Here is an 18,145-nt window from a genome sequence, read left to right as displayed (position 1 = left end):
AAAGATGATGTTTCCTTTATATGAGGCAGTCAAATAGAGGAAACATTTCAGATTGAAAGAGGATCCACTTATAACAGTCACACATCATCCCTCCTTAACCAAGATTAAGGGTTTTTAAAAAAAGTTTTTCCACAGTTTATCTTAAATTTAAAGTCAAATTTGCATGCCCAAGCATGCAAGCCAGTGAACAAAATCTTTTATAGTTACATTACTGAAGGAGATATAGTATTCTCTGCATCAACTATGCATGCAGCCTCCTCCCTGACTCCAACAGTTCACACTTTTTGACATCTATGAGCAGAATGAATGCTTACAAAGTCTTTACAGCGTCATTTAGTACTTCAAGATCATTGCAAAGACTGAAAACGTATCAAAAACATGTAGTGTTTTATATGCAAAAACATAAAAGATGAACCACACATAAACAGGAAATCATACATAAACAAATAAAAAAACCTTCCCCTCCCCAAGTGCGGCAGAGCCTCTAGATAGATAGATGATAGATAGATAAATAGAGACCGATAGCTGCAATATGAAAAAAAATACATTATATTCACAACAGCACTGACACGCATTTGTAAACTATTTAGTGAAAAATGAATCACTTAAAAAGAAGTTCTAATATAAAAGTGTCGTGTTTTACCTCCGTCTGCCTTGTTCTCTTCTCCACAGAATGTGACTCAGACTGACTCTTTATTTGCTTGTCCTTTTCTACTTCTTATCTTGAGAAAGCAGCCTGACTTAACTTATCTGAACTTATATACAAATTCTTTTATTTTAATAAATTTGAAATATGTTATTTAAAAATATTTAAACATTGACTAATTCTATTAAAGATTAAAATTTGCAAAGCCTTGTTTGTAAGGGTTTGTGCTTTATATAAAACTCCATTTGAAGAAGTCCATTTCTTTTGGTTTGTCTTTTAAAGAAAGAAGAAGTAGAAGTAGCACATGGTTTCATTGGTGACACTGCTTTCCAAAAACAATCTATTAATATTCACCTAGTTCCAGTTATTTTATTGATGTTTGTGTGGAAGTGAAGACACATAAATTTGCTTGAGGTGTGAAAGATTTGTTTAAAATGAAAGAGCATCTACAAATTACATCTACAAATAGAAAAAGTTTTGAAAAGGAATTATATACACACTACACTGCAGGATTTTACACAGTACATACATTACTAAGGGATAATGTACAGGACCAGGTCATTATCACAAATAAACCCTGACAGGGTGATGCAGCCAACTGAAGCACTTTATTACTCAATAATAACCTGCTCACTGTACATTATCATGTAATGACACTGCTACTTACTGAAAAAATCTATAATTTACCAGAAAAATATTGGATTCAAATGTATTTTATTGATTTAAAGTGTTTTTATTGCTTTTGCACATTATGTTCATGACTATGTCCCCAGCAGCAGTCTACTTTTCAAAAGATAATAAGTAATAATAATAATGAAAGTATTTGTCAAAGTTCTGTCATAATTAAAGATAAAGTTCCAATAACAGTAACATGTTGCAATCAAATTTAAAAAAGTTTGTTTAAGTTGAAAATGCCTTTTGTCAGATGTGCAGACTGGTGGATTAATGAAGAATACAAAGCAGGTAAATCTGACTGTGATTACATCGAAATATTGCTCTGGGTCAATAAAGTTCAAAAATTTGCATTTAAATGAAATACAATGCAAAGAAAAGTGGCGTCTTCTACATGTTGAACAGCTTGTTAGTGCAGAGGTTAGGTGATGACATCATACTCTGGTGACGGGTCGGTTCTCTTCAGTGACATGTACGTTCTGTCCTGTTGCTTTGGTTTCATCTTATTTCTTGTGTTCCTTTGCACAGAAGAAAGAGTGACACATGATGCAAAGAGCCTCCACTGCATTTACAGATGATGCAAAATGATGAAGTAGAAACATACCAAAGGAACACCAAGAGGATGATGCAGATGACATTCACAACGAGAGAAACACCAGCGATGACCCAGGGAAGCACTGCACATGGTGCCTGTTGATCTGTCATTAGAAATAATATAGATTTATAGATTAGGTGTTTTATTAGTGCTTTACACTCAGTTGCTATTGTCTTAACTACACTCCCTCATTCACAAAGTGTCACCTGTAAATTATTGATATCAGAAATTACATAAATCTTTAAATTCAATCATTTTTAAATGATAGCTAAAAGTTTAAATACTTAAGAGAAACAAGTACAACTACATCTACTGTATTGGATCACATAGCATGCTAATGTTAGCTGGTGATCGATATTGTGCTAACGTTAGCGGCGATCAATAGCATGCTAACGATAGCTGGCGATCGATAGCGTGCTAGCGTTAGCCGGCGATCGATAGCGTGCCAGCGTTAGCCGGCGATCGATAGCGTGCTAGCGTTAGCCGGCGATCGATAGCGTGCTAGCGTTATCGGGCTAGCAAGACCAACTCGGTGCCGTTGAAAGAGACCAACTAAAACGTGTACTACGTCGCACCCTGCTTTATCCAATCAGCAACCAGGCTTTTTTCAGTGGAGAGAAACGGCCCTGCTCTTCCACAGGGCCAAAAAAAGTCCCGACAAAAGACCGGCTCAGGACGGCTCATATTCAAATTAGGAGCGTTTCGACGAGGGAGACCCGCCTCATTCTGGGTATTGGGCTGTAATGGAAACACCCCTAAAATCACAAGCGTGTCCAGACTTGTGCATCGCTTTTAAGTGTCCTCTGGAAACACTTCTGTTGTGTTGTGGTCTTTGCAGCGTTTTCTAAATGCTGCGCTTGTGTTGTCAAATTGATGAAGATGTTTTCTCAATTTCCTTGTGTTTTGTGTATTTGCATGTGTCTTCTTCAGTTGCAACGCTGTGAGCTCTCATGGCCACCACAGGAGTAGGCCATTTTAACCCCTTAATATAATGAAGTATAAAGTTACATAAAATAGAAGTACAAGCACCTCAAAATTTTACAGTGCAGTACTTGAGTGAATGTACTTAGTTACATTCCACCACTGGGTATATAAGTAGTTTCTGTGTGAAATAAACTTACACTGAACGTCCAGCTGAATCGATGCTGATGTTTCCTCCCCCAGCTCATTTGTTGCTGCACAGTGGTAGGCACCACTGTAGCTCGGGTCGACACGGTTTATAACCCAGCTCTCTCCAGACTCGTCCTCTTCGTCATCTTTGTACCAGGTGTAGTTGGACACAGGTGGGTTGGCACGGCTCCTGCAGAGCAGAGTAACAGAGCTGCCCTCCAGTATTGGACCTTCAGGCTGGATGACTACTGTGACTTCCTTGGGAGGAACTGGAAAAACAAAACAAAAGCATGGGTTCGGTCAGTGGTGGTCCTCACGTTTATTCATCCATGGTTCTGTTTTACTCTCACTTACATTGTACGTCCATATCAGTAACAGAGGAGTTCTGGGTTCCATATTTGTCAGCGACTTTGCAGTAAAATTGTTCGTCTGCTTCTGAGACCGTAGTTAAAACCTGGTTATTTGAACCCACTTCTGTCTCCTGATCTCCATCCACTTTGTACCAGGTGTAGTTGTTCACAGCTGGATTTGCGTTGGCGCTGCAGGTCAGGGTCACCGAGCTTCCCTCTCTTACAGGACTAGGGTAGCTGACTGATGTGTTTTTAGGAGGATCTGGAAAGGAAGTTTTGAAAATATAGTAAGCTTTAGAGATGATGGGAGGCAGATATTTCTTCTTTTAACCTTGAGATACAGAAGAAAATGTGTTAATGTACATTTATTAATGCCTGGTACAACTAAAGGTACATTTGTTTGGACAAATATAATGATAACAACAAGAATAGCTCATAAGAGTTTAATTTGAGAGCTGATATCTAGACGTTTTCCATGGTTTATGATGAGATGAGATTCAACTTGATTGTCATTGAACAGAGTAACAAGTACCAGGACAACGAAATGACCATCAACCCGTCCATACATATACATAAACATACATACAATATGACAAAGGGTGGACAGGACAGGAAGACAGAAATGGAAGAAATACAGCATAAAAATGAAGTATGAATGTATGCTATTAATAAAAAACATGGAAAATGTCTAGATATCAGCTCTTAAAATAAACTCTTATGAGCTATTTTTGTTGTTATCATTCTATTTGTCCAAACAAATGTACCTCTAGTTCTACCACGCATTAAAATGAACAATAAATTGAAGAATACAATGGTGGTCTAATGATTTTTTCCATGACTGTAGTCCTTGCAAAATGCGATGATGGAAGTTTTGAATAAGACACATGCCACAGTGCACAAGAAAGCCAAAAGTTGGCAGCAAGGGCTGATCAACATTACACAAACAGCATGTCTTATATAAGTATATTCTTTTTGCACTCATTAATAACTTTGCGATTAGAAACAGATCATTTGATTTTACTTTTATACTCTCAGTCGGCGTTAATATTTTGAAATTCTTATAAACAGCATCCACCTCTAAAAACTTGATAAAGTTAAGTCAATACATCTTTAAAATTGGATGACATATTTCTCTTAATGCCATTTAACATGTTGAGGCTTGAATAGACTGCATGGATTATGTTATAAATAAAGGCCTCAGTGTCATGTCACCCACAGAGGACATAAGGCATACTAAGAACAACTTTTGGTTTGCCAGTTTGGGAAAAAAGTCATTTGGTGCCAATATTTTCATCAACTGTGCAGCAGAATAGTATAATAATAAGCTTATTATGACAGTGCACTGATGGAGGATTTCCAAAATGTCACAAAATCACATTATACAGGTGCATCTCAATGAATTAGAATATCATAGAAAAGTTTATTTATGTCAGAATTTAATTAAAAAAGTGGAAATAACACATTATATAGATCCATTACACACAGAATGAAACATTTCATGTCTTAATTTATTTACTTTCTTCTAAATATAATGAGTATGGCTTGCATTTAATGAAGACTTAAAATTCAGTATCTCAAAAAATTTCAATATTACAAAGACCAATTTCAAAAAGTATGTTTAATATGTAAATGTTGGCCTCTGAAAAGTATGTTCATCTATATGATTCAATACTTGGTTGGGGCTTGACTTGAACTACTGGAAATTGACTTTTCCACCATATTGTAATGTATTGAGATGCACCTGTATGAAATGAGGTGACATGATATGATGAGATCTGAAACAAGACATAAAAAATGTACTCACAAAGAACTTGGAGGGTTAAATTTGTATCAGTCTCAAAGGGACTGCCGGCACTTTGTCGGCTGTAGAGAGCAGCACACACGAGTCTCTGTCCGTTGTGGAGTTCAGAAGCAGTCAAGCTGATAGCAGAGGTCATGAATTTAGTTTCCGGGTTCTCCTCAACTTCACCTATAGTTGGGGTCCAAGTCAGAGCCGGGGGAAGAATGGGACAGGGAGCTACAGCGGAGCAGTTTAACCTCACTGGAGTCCCTTCTTCCACCTCCAGACTGGAGGGAGTTATTGAAGGACTGGGCAAGGAATCTGAGGAGTAGAAACAACAAGGAAATGGTAAGAGAGACACCAAAAGATGAAGAAGTGTACAGTGTGAACAGCAGTGGAGCCAGAACAGTGCCTTGTGGAACCCCTGTGCTGCTCATTAATGTCCCAGAAACACAGTTCCCCATTTTAAACCCTAAATGTCTCTGTGGTCTGACCAAAGTTCTTCAGAATTGACCACATTTCTCTGCATGGGGCATTAATAAACCCTCACTTTCAACCTGAGCAGAGAAGAGGAAGTGTCCCTTTTTCAGCGTGACTCTAAGGATGGAAATATTAGTCTTGTCTGTTGGTGGGTCTGTCAGACCGCTTTGGTTTGGACTGAAATACAGTCATTGAAAAAATTATTAGACCATCCATGTTTTCTCCTTGCTTCATTTTATTGCCTGGTACAAATAAACTATTTGTTATCTTGACATTTTCCATGGTTTTATTGATCATAACCAAAATCATTATCAAGAAAATCATGGAAAATGTCTAGATATCAGCTCTTTAATTAAACTCTTATCAGCTATTTTTGTTGTTATCATTATATTTGTCCAAACAAATGTACATCTAGTTGTACCAGGCATTAAAATGAATAAGAAATTGAAGAAAACAAGGGTGGTCTAATCATTATTTCCATGACTGTAGGTACATTTTGCATATTTTGTAACACAACATATTAATAACATAAATCAGGTTTGATTTATGTCGAAAACCATCCATTATATCAGTTAAATCAGAAAATAAAGTCATGGAAAAAAATTATTAGACCACCCTTTTTCTTCATTTTCTTGTTCATTTTAATGCCTTGTACAACAAAAGGAACATTTGTTTGGACAACACAGGGTGGTCTAATAATTTTTTCCATGATTGTATATGTGTAAGAGTGACAGGAAATAACACAAACCTGTAATGGTGATTTGGGTCGTCGTATTCCAAAAGTTGAACCTCAGACCGTTGTTACAGTCCAGTCTGAAGTCATAGGTTCCAGAATCGGCCAATTTCAGGTTTTTTAAGGTGGTTGTGCAGTCCTTCTGAAGCAGGTCCCCCGTCAGTTCTGCTCTTCCTCCAGTGTTGCTAGTATCAAACATCTCTGTCCCGCCTCTCTTCCAAATGGCTCTACACGAAGGATTCAAGCTTGATTCCCATCCTGAGGGAATGGTGAACCTGCAGGGGACTCTCACACAAGATCCACTTAGTCCCTGGACTGACTGAGGCAGGAAGCTGGCCCATTGTTGGCAAAAGCTACCTGAGGTGAGACGTTAACACAAAAACACAAAATAGGTATTCCAACAAGTTATAAATGTCACAAACAAGGGAAACTACACCAGCCAAAGATAACACACACAGAAATTAATTTAGCAATATTTGTGAGTGATTTTTTAAACATTTGTAAGACATCAAATGTGAGAATGCATACCTTGAAGCAGACAGCATACGAGGAAAACCTTTACAGCAGCCGTCATGTTTTTCTGTCAGGTTGGAGATCCGACAGTGAGGTGCTGGACACACACAGAAGAATATATTCATTTTTATGTCCTGGTTAACTATTAACTGGGGTAATGTCTAATAAATTAGTTTTTAGAGTGAAAGTATGTTTCCTTTTGTTACATAACAGCTCCTCCCAAACATATAACGCAGGGGTCTCAAACTGAAATTACCTGGGGGCCGCTGGAGGCAGTATCAAAATGACCAAAAAGAGACACAAAATGACTAAAAAAAGACACAAATTGACAGAAAAAAACTTAAATTACCTAAAAAACCATGTTTACCATTTATAAATGAGGGTTATTGTAAAGTGTTATCAAATTATATTATGAAAAAATATAGTGTTAATGTAGCGGCCTTACATGGGGCTTTCTCAGTGAAATATGATCATAAATAAATAAATAATAATTAAACTTCTTGAGTGCTGGCACCAACTGATGCCAATTATCTTAAAAAAACATTTATCAGCTGATTTATCTGTCTGCCAGTAATATAAAGCATCCAGAAATATATTCAGAAAACTTGTTTTGCAGTAAAATTTAACTCAATGTGAAAAGTTGTCATTGCACAGAATTCACCTATGGCTAAGCCCCGCCCCCTCCACTCACTCGGACAAACTGTCAACATTCGGTGACGGGCGCTATGGCAGCTGTGACAGTCGGAGAAATTTCACAGGAGGCAATTAATCATTTTTGGAGACAGAAAAATGAAATATCATCTCGAAGTCACCAAAAGGGCCTTCATTAACAGGTTAGAGGTTTTCACTCGTCTTTTCACCCCACTGACACCGCTCACTCCGGTGCTTGTTGTAAACAAACAGAGATCGCTAAGTGAACACCTCCTGCAGCAGCAGCACATACACACTGTACTGCTACAGAGCTAACTGTTAGCCTGTTAGCACATACACACTGTACTGCTACAGAGCTAACTGTTAGCCTGTTAGCACATACACACTGTACTGCTACAGAGCTAACTGTTAGCCTGTTAGCACATACACACTGTACTGCTACAGAGCTAACTGTTAGCCTGTTAGCACATACACACTGTACTGCTACAGAGCTAACTGTTAGCCTGTTAGCACATCCACACTGTACTGCTACAGAGCTAACTGTAGCTAACTGCCGAGCCGGCCGACCTCGTTAGCGCTCGTTAAGACGGAGTCGCTGGATTTGTCTCCAGTCATTAATGAGGAGATATTGATTTTGATATTGATAGATACTGATTTCTTACGGCACACTTGTGTGCCACGGAACAGCGGTTGGGAATCACTGCCATAGGGAATCAGGTTACTGCTCCCATATTATTGGGTTATACCTTGTGTCAGAGTTGCATGTACCCCATGCACACCGTTTGACCATTTTAAACTTAAAATCTCAAGAAAAAACACATAAAAACGACTGAAAACGGACTAACTCCAATGCATTTCAATAGATGTGGAAGCAGAGAATGTCCGAGTGTATTGAGTTAGCTAAGCGCACTGTGATTGGCTCATCGCGTTTGGGGGTGTGGCTTAGCCATAGGTGAATTGCTCTTGTGACATTGCATGAACTTGTTCTGTATGAGGAAGCAAACATGAAGATGGTGGCAGTGATAACCACCCACCGAGCATGTTGAAATGTTTTGCATAAGTTTTGCAAAACTGTATTCTGGAAAGCAATATGCAGCTACTAATGTCAGGAGAGACACAAAAGGTGACATTTAAAAGTGCACAAGTCATACAAATGATGCAGACTTCACTAATGTACCGGAATTTTAAAACTGTTTATGTAAACTGCTAAAGTTCATCTACTTAAATCTGTGAAAAATACATTTATTTCTGCAAAAAAAACCTGCTGAAGTAATGACATACAGTCATGGATAATATTATTAGACCCTTGTTTTCTTCAGTTTCTTGTTTATTTTAATACCTGGTACAACTAAAGGTACATTTGTTTGGACAAATATAATGATAACAACAAAAATAGCTGATAAAAGTTTAATTTAAGAGCTGATATCTAGACATTTAACATGGTTTTATTCATACATTGTAAAAAAAAAAAATTGTTTAATTTATGGAAAAATACCAGCAGCTGTGGTTTTTGACAGAATTTCACTGTAAAAAATACAATGAGTGGGTTTTCTATTGTAACTTTTAATGTAAATATCAGCAAAAAACTATAATTTGGACTGAATAATCCTGATATTTTAAGGGTAAATGTGTCTTTGTGACATTATGGTATTTATCCATTAATTTTACATACATTTTTTTTTTACAGTTTTAGTTTTGTACTATTCCTTTATTTACAGTAAGTAAGTGTCTACTACGGTGATAAACATTTTTTTTAATTTTACGTCCTATTTCTGATGCTATTTGACAGTGTTTTATTGTTATTTCTACAAACATTTTTTCACAGTGTAATAACCACAATCATTATCAAGAAAATTATGGAAAATGTCTAGATATCAGCTCTTAAATTGAGTTGTTATCATTATATTTGTCCAAACAAATGCCCCATTAGTTGCACCAGGCATTAAAATGAACAAGAAATTAAAGCTCTAATGTTTTTTTTCCATGACTGTATTTCATTAAAGTATCAATTAGCTTTTGGAGCTTGCAATAATTCAAATTTTTTCAGAAAATTCAGTCTTACCTTACAGCCAACAACGAAGTTCAGCATGCAATATCTGTAAGTTCTGAAAAATAAATTAAAATAATTGAGATTTAAATACACAAATTCTGCCTCATGAAGTAAAAACTCTACTTGTAGCAGATTAAATGTTTCTGAAATTGTTTGAAAAGAAAAAAGGAGCAAATGAAGGTTTTACCAGCATTGACGGGTGAGTGGTAATAACCCAACTGACATGAAAAGGATTAAATATGGACAAAGTAGCCCTATAAGAGTCCATAGAGTTAACAGTGAGCTCTTGATTTGCATATTTTACACACACAATAAAAACCTTAATTACTTCTTGTTTTTCCTCACACAAGTACTCACTGTTTGATCGTAAAGTACAGAGGAAGTGAAGAGATTAAAAGTTAACATTCATACAATATGAGGAAATAAACTACCTACGTGTATTTACTTCTACATACAAGACAAGCCTGATACACAGAGTTTTTTTTTTTATCTGTTTCAGTAGAGAGCAGGGAGTTCTCCATGACAAAGACATGTATTTGGTGTCAGTTTTATCATATTAAAAACTCACAATCTTTCAAATGAACACCAAAAAGCCAACTGTTCACTGCAAAAAAGGTGTGTCTAAAAACAAGATAAAAACACTAAATCTGAGGGAAATGATCTTGCTGCATTGACAGATAATTTCACTTGACAAGATTTCTTAAATTAAGATTGTTAAATCTAGAAATAACTGTTCAAATTCCCTGGAGTTCAAAGTCTACTCCAGGGTGCTGGAAAGGAGGCTCCGGCCAATTGTCTAACCTCAGATTCAGGTACTGCGGGAATATGGGGTACCGGGCTCGTTGCTACGAGCTATCTGGTCCCTATATAACCAAAGTGAGAGCTGTGTCCGCATACTCTGCACAATGTCAAACACGTTCCCGGTGGGTGTTGGCCTCCGCCAGGGTTGCCCCTTGTCTCTGATTCTGTTCGTGGTCTTCATGGACAGGATCTCAAGGTGCAGCCGGGGGGAGGAAGGGATTCGGTTTGGTAACCTAAGAATTGCATCTCTGCTTTTTGCAGATGATGTTGTTCTTTTTGCTTCATCCGACCTGGACGTCCAGCACTCACTGGGGAAGTTTGCAGCCGAGTGCGAAGCGGTAGGGATGAGAGTCAGCACCTCCAAGTCTGAGGCCATGGTTCTCTGCCGGAAAACGGTGGACTGGCCCCTCTGGGTGGAGAGAGAGGTACTGCCTCAAGCGAAGGAGTTCAAGTATCTCGGGGTCTTGTTCACGAGTGAGGGTAGAACAGAGCGTGAGATGGACAGGCGGTTTGGTGCGGCGTCAGCAATGTTGCGGTCGTTGTACCGGACCGTTGTGGTGAAGAAGGAGCTGAGCCTCAAGGCAAAGCTCTCGATTTACTGGTCCATCTACGTTCCAACCCTCACCTATGGTCATGAGCTTTGGGTAGTGACCGAAAGAACAAGATTGCAGATACAAGCGGCTGAAATGAGCTTCCTCCGTAGGGTGGCTGGGCTCAGCCTTAGAGATAGGGTGAGGAGCTCAGACATCTGGAGGGAGCTCGGAGTAGAGCCGCTGCTCCTTCGCGTTGAAAGGAGCCAGCTGAGGTGGTTTGGGCATCTGGTAAGGATCCTCCCGGGCGCCTCCTGTTAGAGGTGTTCCGGGCACGTCCAACTGGTAGGAGGCCCCGGGGAAGACCCAGAACACGGTGGAAGGATTATATCTCTCTCCTGGCCTGGGAACGCCTCAGGGTCCCCCAAGAGGAGCTGGACGTTGTGGCTGGGGAGAGGGACACCTGGAATGCCCTGCTTAGTCTGCTGCCCCTGCGACCCGGCCCCGGATAAGCGGACGAGAATGAATGGATGGACAAATGTATTTTATTGATTTAAAAGTGAGTTTATTGCTTGTGCACATTATGTTCATGACTTTATCCACAGCAGCAGTCTGCTTTTCGAAATAAAAAGTAATAATAATAACAATAAAAGTATTCATCAAAGTTGTGTAATAATTGCAGATAATCACAATAACATGTTGCTATCAATTTTAAAACAGTTTGTTAAAGTTGAAAATGACTTTAGTCAGATGTGCAGACTAGTGGAGAAATGCAGATGAAAATATTGATCAATAAAGTTCAATAATAATACATTAAAAAAATTGCATTTAAATGAAATACAATGCAAAGAAATGTGGCATCCTTCTACGTGTTGAACGGCTTGTTGTTAGTGCAGAGGTTAGGTGATGACATCATACTCTGGTGACAGGTTGGTTCTCTTCAGTGACATGTACGTTCTGTCCTCTTGCTTTGGTTTCACCTTATTTCTTGTGTTCCTTTGCACAGAAGAAAGAGTGACACATGATGCAAAGAGTCTCCACTGCATTTACAGAGCCTTCAAATAATAAAATGATGAAGTAGAAACATACCAAAGGAACACCAAGAGGATGATGCAGATGACATTCACAACGAGAGAAACACCAGCGACGACGACCCAGGGAAGCACTGCACCTGGTGCCTGTTGATCTGCTATAAGAAATAATATAGATTTATAGATTAGGTTTTATTAGTGCTTTACACTCAGTTGCTACTGTCTTAACTACACTCCCTCATTCACAAAGTGTCACCTGTAAATTATTGATATCAGTAATTACACTTTAAATTCAATAATTTTGAATGACAGCTAAAAGTTTAAATACTTAAGAGAAACAAGTACAACTACATCTACTGTATTGGATCACATAGGATGCTCACGTTAGCTGGTGATCGATATTGTGCTAGCATTAGCGACGATCAATCGCATGCTAACGTTAGCCGGCGATCAATAGCTTGCTAGCATTAGCGGGCTAGCAAGACAACTCTGTGACGTTGAGAGAGACCAATTAAAACGTGTAACATTCATATATATTTATTTATTAATTAATTTATTAATTTATTTATTAATTTATTTGTTTAATTGCAATGTGATTGATACGGGCTAGCGGGGTAACGCTTCAAGTTATAACATGAAAATATCATTATCATGAAATAACGTGACAATAGCTGTGTTTCCTTTGGGAGGAAGAGTGGCTGCTGGGAAAGTCTCAGGCCACGCCCTCTCAAATGTCCGCTCACTCAGCGTGTCTCCATTACAAAAAAAGGCCCCAGAGGGCTTTACTAGACTCCGGAGGTGATGCATGGTTTTTGATCATTGCGTAATCGCTTAGCGACAGTTTTTTTCAGGCTTTTTTCACTGGAGAAAACTGGCTCTGCTCTTCCACAGGACCAAAAAAAGTCCCGACAAAAGACCGGCTCAGGATGGCTCATATTCAAATTAGGGGCGTTTCGACGAGGGAGACCCGCCTCATTGTGGGTATTGGACTGTAATGGAAACACACCTAAAATCACAAGCATGTCCAGACTTGTGCATCGCTTTTAAGTGTCCTCTGGAAACACTTCTGTTGTGTTGTGGTATTTTTAACGCATTTTCTAAATGCTGTGCTTGTGTTGTCAAATTGAGAAAGATGTTTTCTCAGTTTGCTTGTGTTTTGTGTATTTGCATGTGTTTTCTTAAGTTGCAGTGCTGTGAGCTCTCAGGGCCACCGTAATATACCCATTAGAGTTAGGTTTATGATGTTTTGACAGCCATTATTCAGGCTTCTGATCGGAACAAGATGTCAAGGGGGCGAAGGGCCTCAGAAATTCTAAAAAGATTGTAGAAAAAGGTGAAGATAATACTGTCCCAAAAGTTGCAAAACTTCCCACTTCTCTTACAAGGATTAAAAGTGAAACAGAGGATAAAAAGTGCAGTGTTTGTTACACTTATATGTCACATTCAGAGTCACCATCTTTTCTGTGATGATGTTGTTTGTGAAGTCGACCTTACAAGTGATAATGCTGCCCTGGTGTTCAGATGAAGGGTTATTATTAGACATTATTAGACATATCTAGATATTTTCAATGGTTGTCTTGATAATGATTTTGGTTATAATCAATAAAACCATGGAAAATGTATAGATACCAGCTCTTAAATTAAACTCTGATGAGCTATTTCTGTTGTTATCATTATATTTGTCCAAACAAATGTACCTTTAGTTGTACCAGGCATTAAAAGGAACAAGAAATTGAAGAAAACAAGGGTGATCTAATAATTTTTTCCATGACTGTAGATGGACATACTTTTCAGAGGCCAACATTTTCAAATTAAACACTGTTTAAAATTGGTATTTTGTAATATTCAATTTTTTTTTTTGAGACAATGAGTTTTAGGTCTTCATTAAATGTAAACCATAATCAATATAATAAGAAGAAATTAAATAAATTAAGACATGAAATGTCTCATTCTGTGTGTAATGGATCTATATAATGAGTTATTTTCTACTTTTTGAATTGAATTACTGACATAAGTAAACTTTTCTGTCATATTCTTATTTATTGAGATGCACCTGTAAATAAAATTGACTTGAATTGACTTAAAACATGAACATAAACATCTGTTTCAAAAAGACAAGTTGAGTCTACTTACAAGTCACAGTTACTTCAGCAGATGCAGTCACAGTGCGGTCCAGATGTTTGGCTGTACAGATGTACCGTCCAGAGTGTTGAACAGTCACATTAGGGAGAAAGAGTGCAGCCGAGCCTGAGTTGTTCTGCAGGTCAGCATGAAGTCCATCGTACAGGTTTGTGTTGGAGCCGAGTACAGTCCATGTGATAGGAGCCGGAGGAAAACTTTCAACGCTGCACGTCAGACTCAGAGAATCTCCTTCCCTTACATGTGTGTCCCCGGTGATAATAGGTTCCCTCACATCTGTAAAGCAAGTTTTAAAGAAAGTATTCAAGTTAAGATACAATAAAAAGGTGACATTTTTGGCTAATTTCAGCATTTAATTAAGCATGGATGGAGCTTCAGTTAGCAACTTGACTGTGTACTGTTTAGCAAATATATTTAAAATTTCAGAAAGGTTTTTATATTAATTGATATTTTGCTTTTACTGTGCTTTTGCAAGCAAGCACACAAAATAAGCCTGCGGAATAACAATTAGTGTGTTTTGCGAATGTAGCAGCATAGAGGTGCTGGCTGTTTAGTGCCACTGGTGGCGGTAATGAGGTGGGCCGTATAAAAGCCGCCGTCCTCTCCTCGCGATTCCTTTTGCATCCGCGTCATTGGTGCGTCACTTCCGGGTCCCCGGTTGTTTAGCCGACAGGTATGGCTGCCCGCTGTTTCGACTCATTGATCGCTTGGTTCTTTCTGCGTGCCCACGGCATTTGTGTTTGCAGGGTGATTGTTTGCATGCTGCTCTGGGCAACTCATGTGCGGCGGTGCCTTCTGTTTGGTGAGTGTCCCCTCTTTCTCGGCGTGTTAATTGATACTGTCTGACGGCTAACGCTAGTGTGGTCACAGGTGAATGCCAGCAGCGGCCGGTGTCCTCTCTCCCTCTCTCCTCCTTGAGAGTATGTGTGTGTCCCTAACAGGTATGTGTGTATTAGTATGGTCAACTACAGTATTATAATATCAAGCCGTAATGCTAACAGTATCTCTTTCTAATTAGGAGTGTGCAATTAGCTGGTGGTCGCTGCTGCTTTGTCTCCGCGGCTGTCTCCGCGGCCGCTCTGTCTTTATTAAAGACTGTCCATACTAAAGACGTTGTCTCCACTAAAACTGTCATCTGTAATCACCCTGCTGGAGCTCGTTCCTGGGCTGCTAAATGCGCAACCGCGCTCAATAGATCTGGTGTATTGCAGCCGAGCTGCTGCCCGCTGTTGACGGCCCCCACCGTGCCCCCAGAACACTGATTCGGACTTTGATCCAGACCCGGAATGAGTGTTTTATTATTAGTGTTTATTTTAGGATTATTTTGTACACCATGTTATTTTAGGATTAAAATGGGCAGTCACTGATTTTGTTAACATTTGATTTTGTGTTTGTTTTTGTTGATTTGCCCACTAATTTGTTTATCCCTTTTTCTTTAGTTGCTGGAGACTGGTGGTGGTGGTGCTCGGGTGGTGGTGTCCTCCCCTTTTCCGTCGTTTGCTGTGTCCTGGGAGTGGTCTTCACTAGAGTGTATCACGTATGTCGGGTGTTTTAAGTTGATTTCTTTATTGTTGGTGGATCTCCTCCCCCCTCTGCACTAGCCCTTGTCCATCCAGTCAGCTCCAGCTCTCCCCCCCAGTTTGCTTTTCTTGCTTTTATATTTGAAGGACTGTTTTTAAGATTATTGTGAAAAAATATAATAAAACTATTTCTATTTTCATAACCACGTCTCCTGCCTTTGAGTAAACCTTACCTGTGTGCTGCTCCCAAATTAATTCCCTGGGTGAAATTCCCAGGGTGGCGTTGTCGGTTTCTTTTCTTAATTTGGCTGTTTAAATTATAAGGTTTAATTTCTTTAGTTCACTTTACACTCGCCACAAAAGCAAGCACACAAAATAAGCCCACGTAATAATAAGTAGTGTGCTTTTGCAGCCCCACTCAGATTGTGTTATATATTTTAAATATCTTTTTCAGATTATTATAATTATTATTGATGCATTTAAGTAAGCAGCATTTTAATTTTCTCAAGCCAGGTGGCCCTGAGAGCTCACAGTGCTGCAACTTAAGAAAACACATGCAAATACACAAAACACCGGCAAATTGAGAAAACATCTTCATTAATTTGACAACACAAGCGCAGCATTTAGAAAAGACGCTGCAAAGACCACACCACAACAGAAGTGTTTCCAGGGGAAACTTAAAAGTGATGCACACGTCTGGAAACGCTTGTGATATTATCAAGTTATTTCAAGATAATGATAATTTCAATGTCATAACATTCATAGCATGCTAACGTTAGCGGCCGATCGATAGTGTGCTAACGTTAGCTAGCAAGACCAAGACCACCTCGGTGTCATTGAGAGAGACTAACTATTTGCCTCAAAATGTAGTGGAATAGAAGTATAAAGTTAATTTCCTTGTGTTTTGTGTATTTGCATGTGTCTTCTTCAGTTGCAACGCTGTGAGCACCATAGGGGTAGGCCATTTTAACCCCTTAATATAATGAAGTATAAAGTTACATAAAATAGAAGTACAAGCACCTCAAAATTGTACAGTGCAGTACTTGAGTGAAAGTACTTAGTTACATTCCACCACTGGGTATATAAGTAGTTTCTGTGTGAAATAAACTTACACTGAACGTCCAGCTGAATCGATGCTGATGTTTCCTCCCCCAGCTCATTTCTTGCTGCACAGTGGTAGGCACCACTGTAGCTCGGGTCGACATGGTTTATAACCCAGCTCTCTCCAGACTCGTCCTCTTCGTCATCTTTGTACCAGGTGTAGTTGGACACAGCCACAGGTGGGTTGGCACGGCTCCTGCAGAACAGAGTAACAGAGCTGCCCTCCAGTATTGGACCTTCAGGCTCGACGACTACTGTGACTTCCTTGGGAGGAACTGGAAAAACAAAACAAAAGCTTTGGTCAATGGTGGTCCTCACGTTTATTCATCCATGGTTCTGTTTTACTCTCACTTACATTGTACGTCCATATCAGTAACAGAGGAGTTCTGGGTTCCATATTTGTTAGCGACTTTGCAGTAAAATTGTTCGTCCGCTTCTGAGACCGTAGTTAAAACCTGTTTATTTGAACCCACTTCTGTCTCCTGACCTCCATCCACTTTGTACCAGGTGTAGCTGTTCACAGCTGGATTTGCGTTGGCGCTGCAGGTCAGGGTCACCGAGGTTCCCTCTCTTACAGGACTAGGGTAGCTGACTGATGTGTTTTTAGGAGGATCTGGAAAGGAAGTTTTGAAAATCTAGTAAGCTTTAGAGATGATGGGAGGCAGATATTTCTTCTTTTAACCTTGAGATACAGAAGAAAATGTGTTAATATACAGTTATTAATGCCTGGTACAACTAAAGGTACATTTGTTTGGACAAATATAATGATAACAACAAAAATAGCTCATAAGAGTTTAATTTGAGAGCTGATATCTAGACGTTTTCCATGGTTTATGATGAGATGAGATTCAACTTGATTGTCATTGAACAGAGTAACAAGTACCAGGACAACGAAATGACCATCAACCCGTCCATACATATACATAAACATACATACAATATGACAAAGGGTGGACAGGACAGGAAGACAGAAATGGAAGAAATACAGCATAAAAATGAAGTATGAATGTATGCTATTAATAAAAAAACATAGAAAATGTCTAGATATCAGCTCTTAAAATAAACTCTTATGAGCTATTTTTGTTGTTATCATTCTATTTGTCCAAACAAATGTACCTTTAGTTCTACCAGGCATTAAAATGAACAATAAATTGAAGAATACAATGGTGGTCTAATGATTTTTTCCATGACTGTAGTCCTTGCAAAATGCAATGATGGAAGTTTTGAATAAGACACATGCCACAGTACACAAGAAAGCCAAAAGTTGGCAGCAAGGGCTGATCAACATTATACAAACAGCATGTCTTATATAAGTATATTCTTTTTGCACTCATTAATAACTTTGCGATTAGAAACAGATCATTTGATTTTACTTTTATACTCTCAGTCGGTGTTTTATGATGTATTATTAGTATTAGTATTTTGAAATTCTTATAAACAGCA

At 38.7% G+C, this 18,145-nt stretch overlaps 1 protein-coding gene and 1 long non-coding RNA gene across 2 annotated transcripts in view; both read right to left on the bottom strand.

Annotated features, from left to right (window-relative positions):
• Positions 1 to 18,145, bottom strand: part of LOC131976156 (sialoadhesin-like) — a 45,744-nt gene that overhangs the window by 11,817 nt on the left and 15,782 nt on the right. Inside the window, exons 7-9 of the mRNA XM_059339077.1 lie at positions 17,058 to 17,315; positions 16,714 to 16,977; positions 14,076 to 14,357 (exon numbers count right to left, since the gene is read on the bottom strand). Coding sequence (XP_059195060.1) covers positions 14,076 to 14,357; positions 16,714 to 16,977; positions 17,058 to 17,315 — 804 coding nt within the window. The remainder of the gene's footprint in view (positions 1 to 14,075; positions 14,358 to 16,713; positions 16,978 to 17,057; positions 17,316 to 18,145) is intronic.
• On the bottom strand, positions 11,884 to 12,421 carry LOC131976284 (uncharacterized). The gene is made up of 3 exons (XR_009394785.1): positions 12,326 to 12,421; positions 12,001 to 12,100; positions 11,884 to 11,907 (listed from the first exon to the last, which is right to left on the bottom strand). It is a non-coding gene; the product is annotated as an uncharacterized LOC131976284 (long non-coding RNA).

The sequence above is a fragment of the Centropristis striata genome, chromosome 8 (assembly GCF_030273125.1).
Source record: "Centropristis striata isolate RG_2023a ecotype Rhode Island chromosome 8, C.striata_1.0, whole genome shotgun sequence".
NCBI lineage: Eukaryota > Metazoa > Chordata > Actinopteri > Perciformes > Serranidae > Centropristis > Centropristis striata.
The sequence above is the reverse complement of the archived record's forward strand: the minus strand, read 5'-3'. Positions and strand labels throughout refer to the sequence as shown.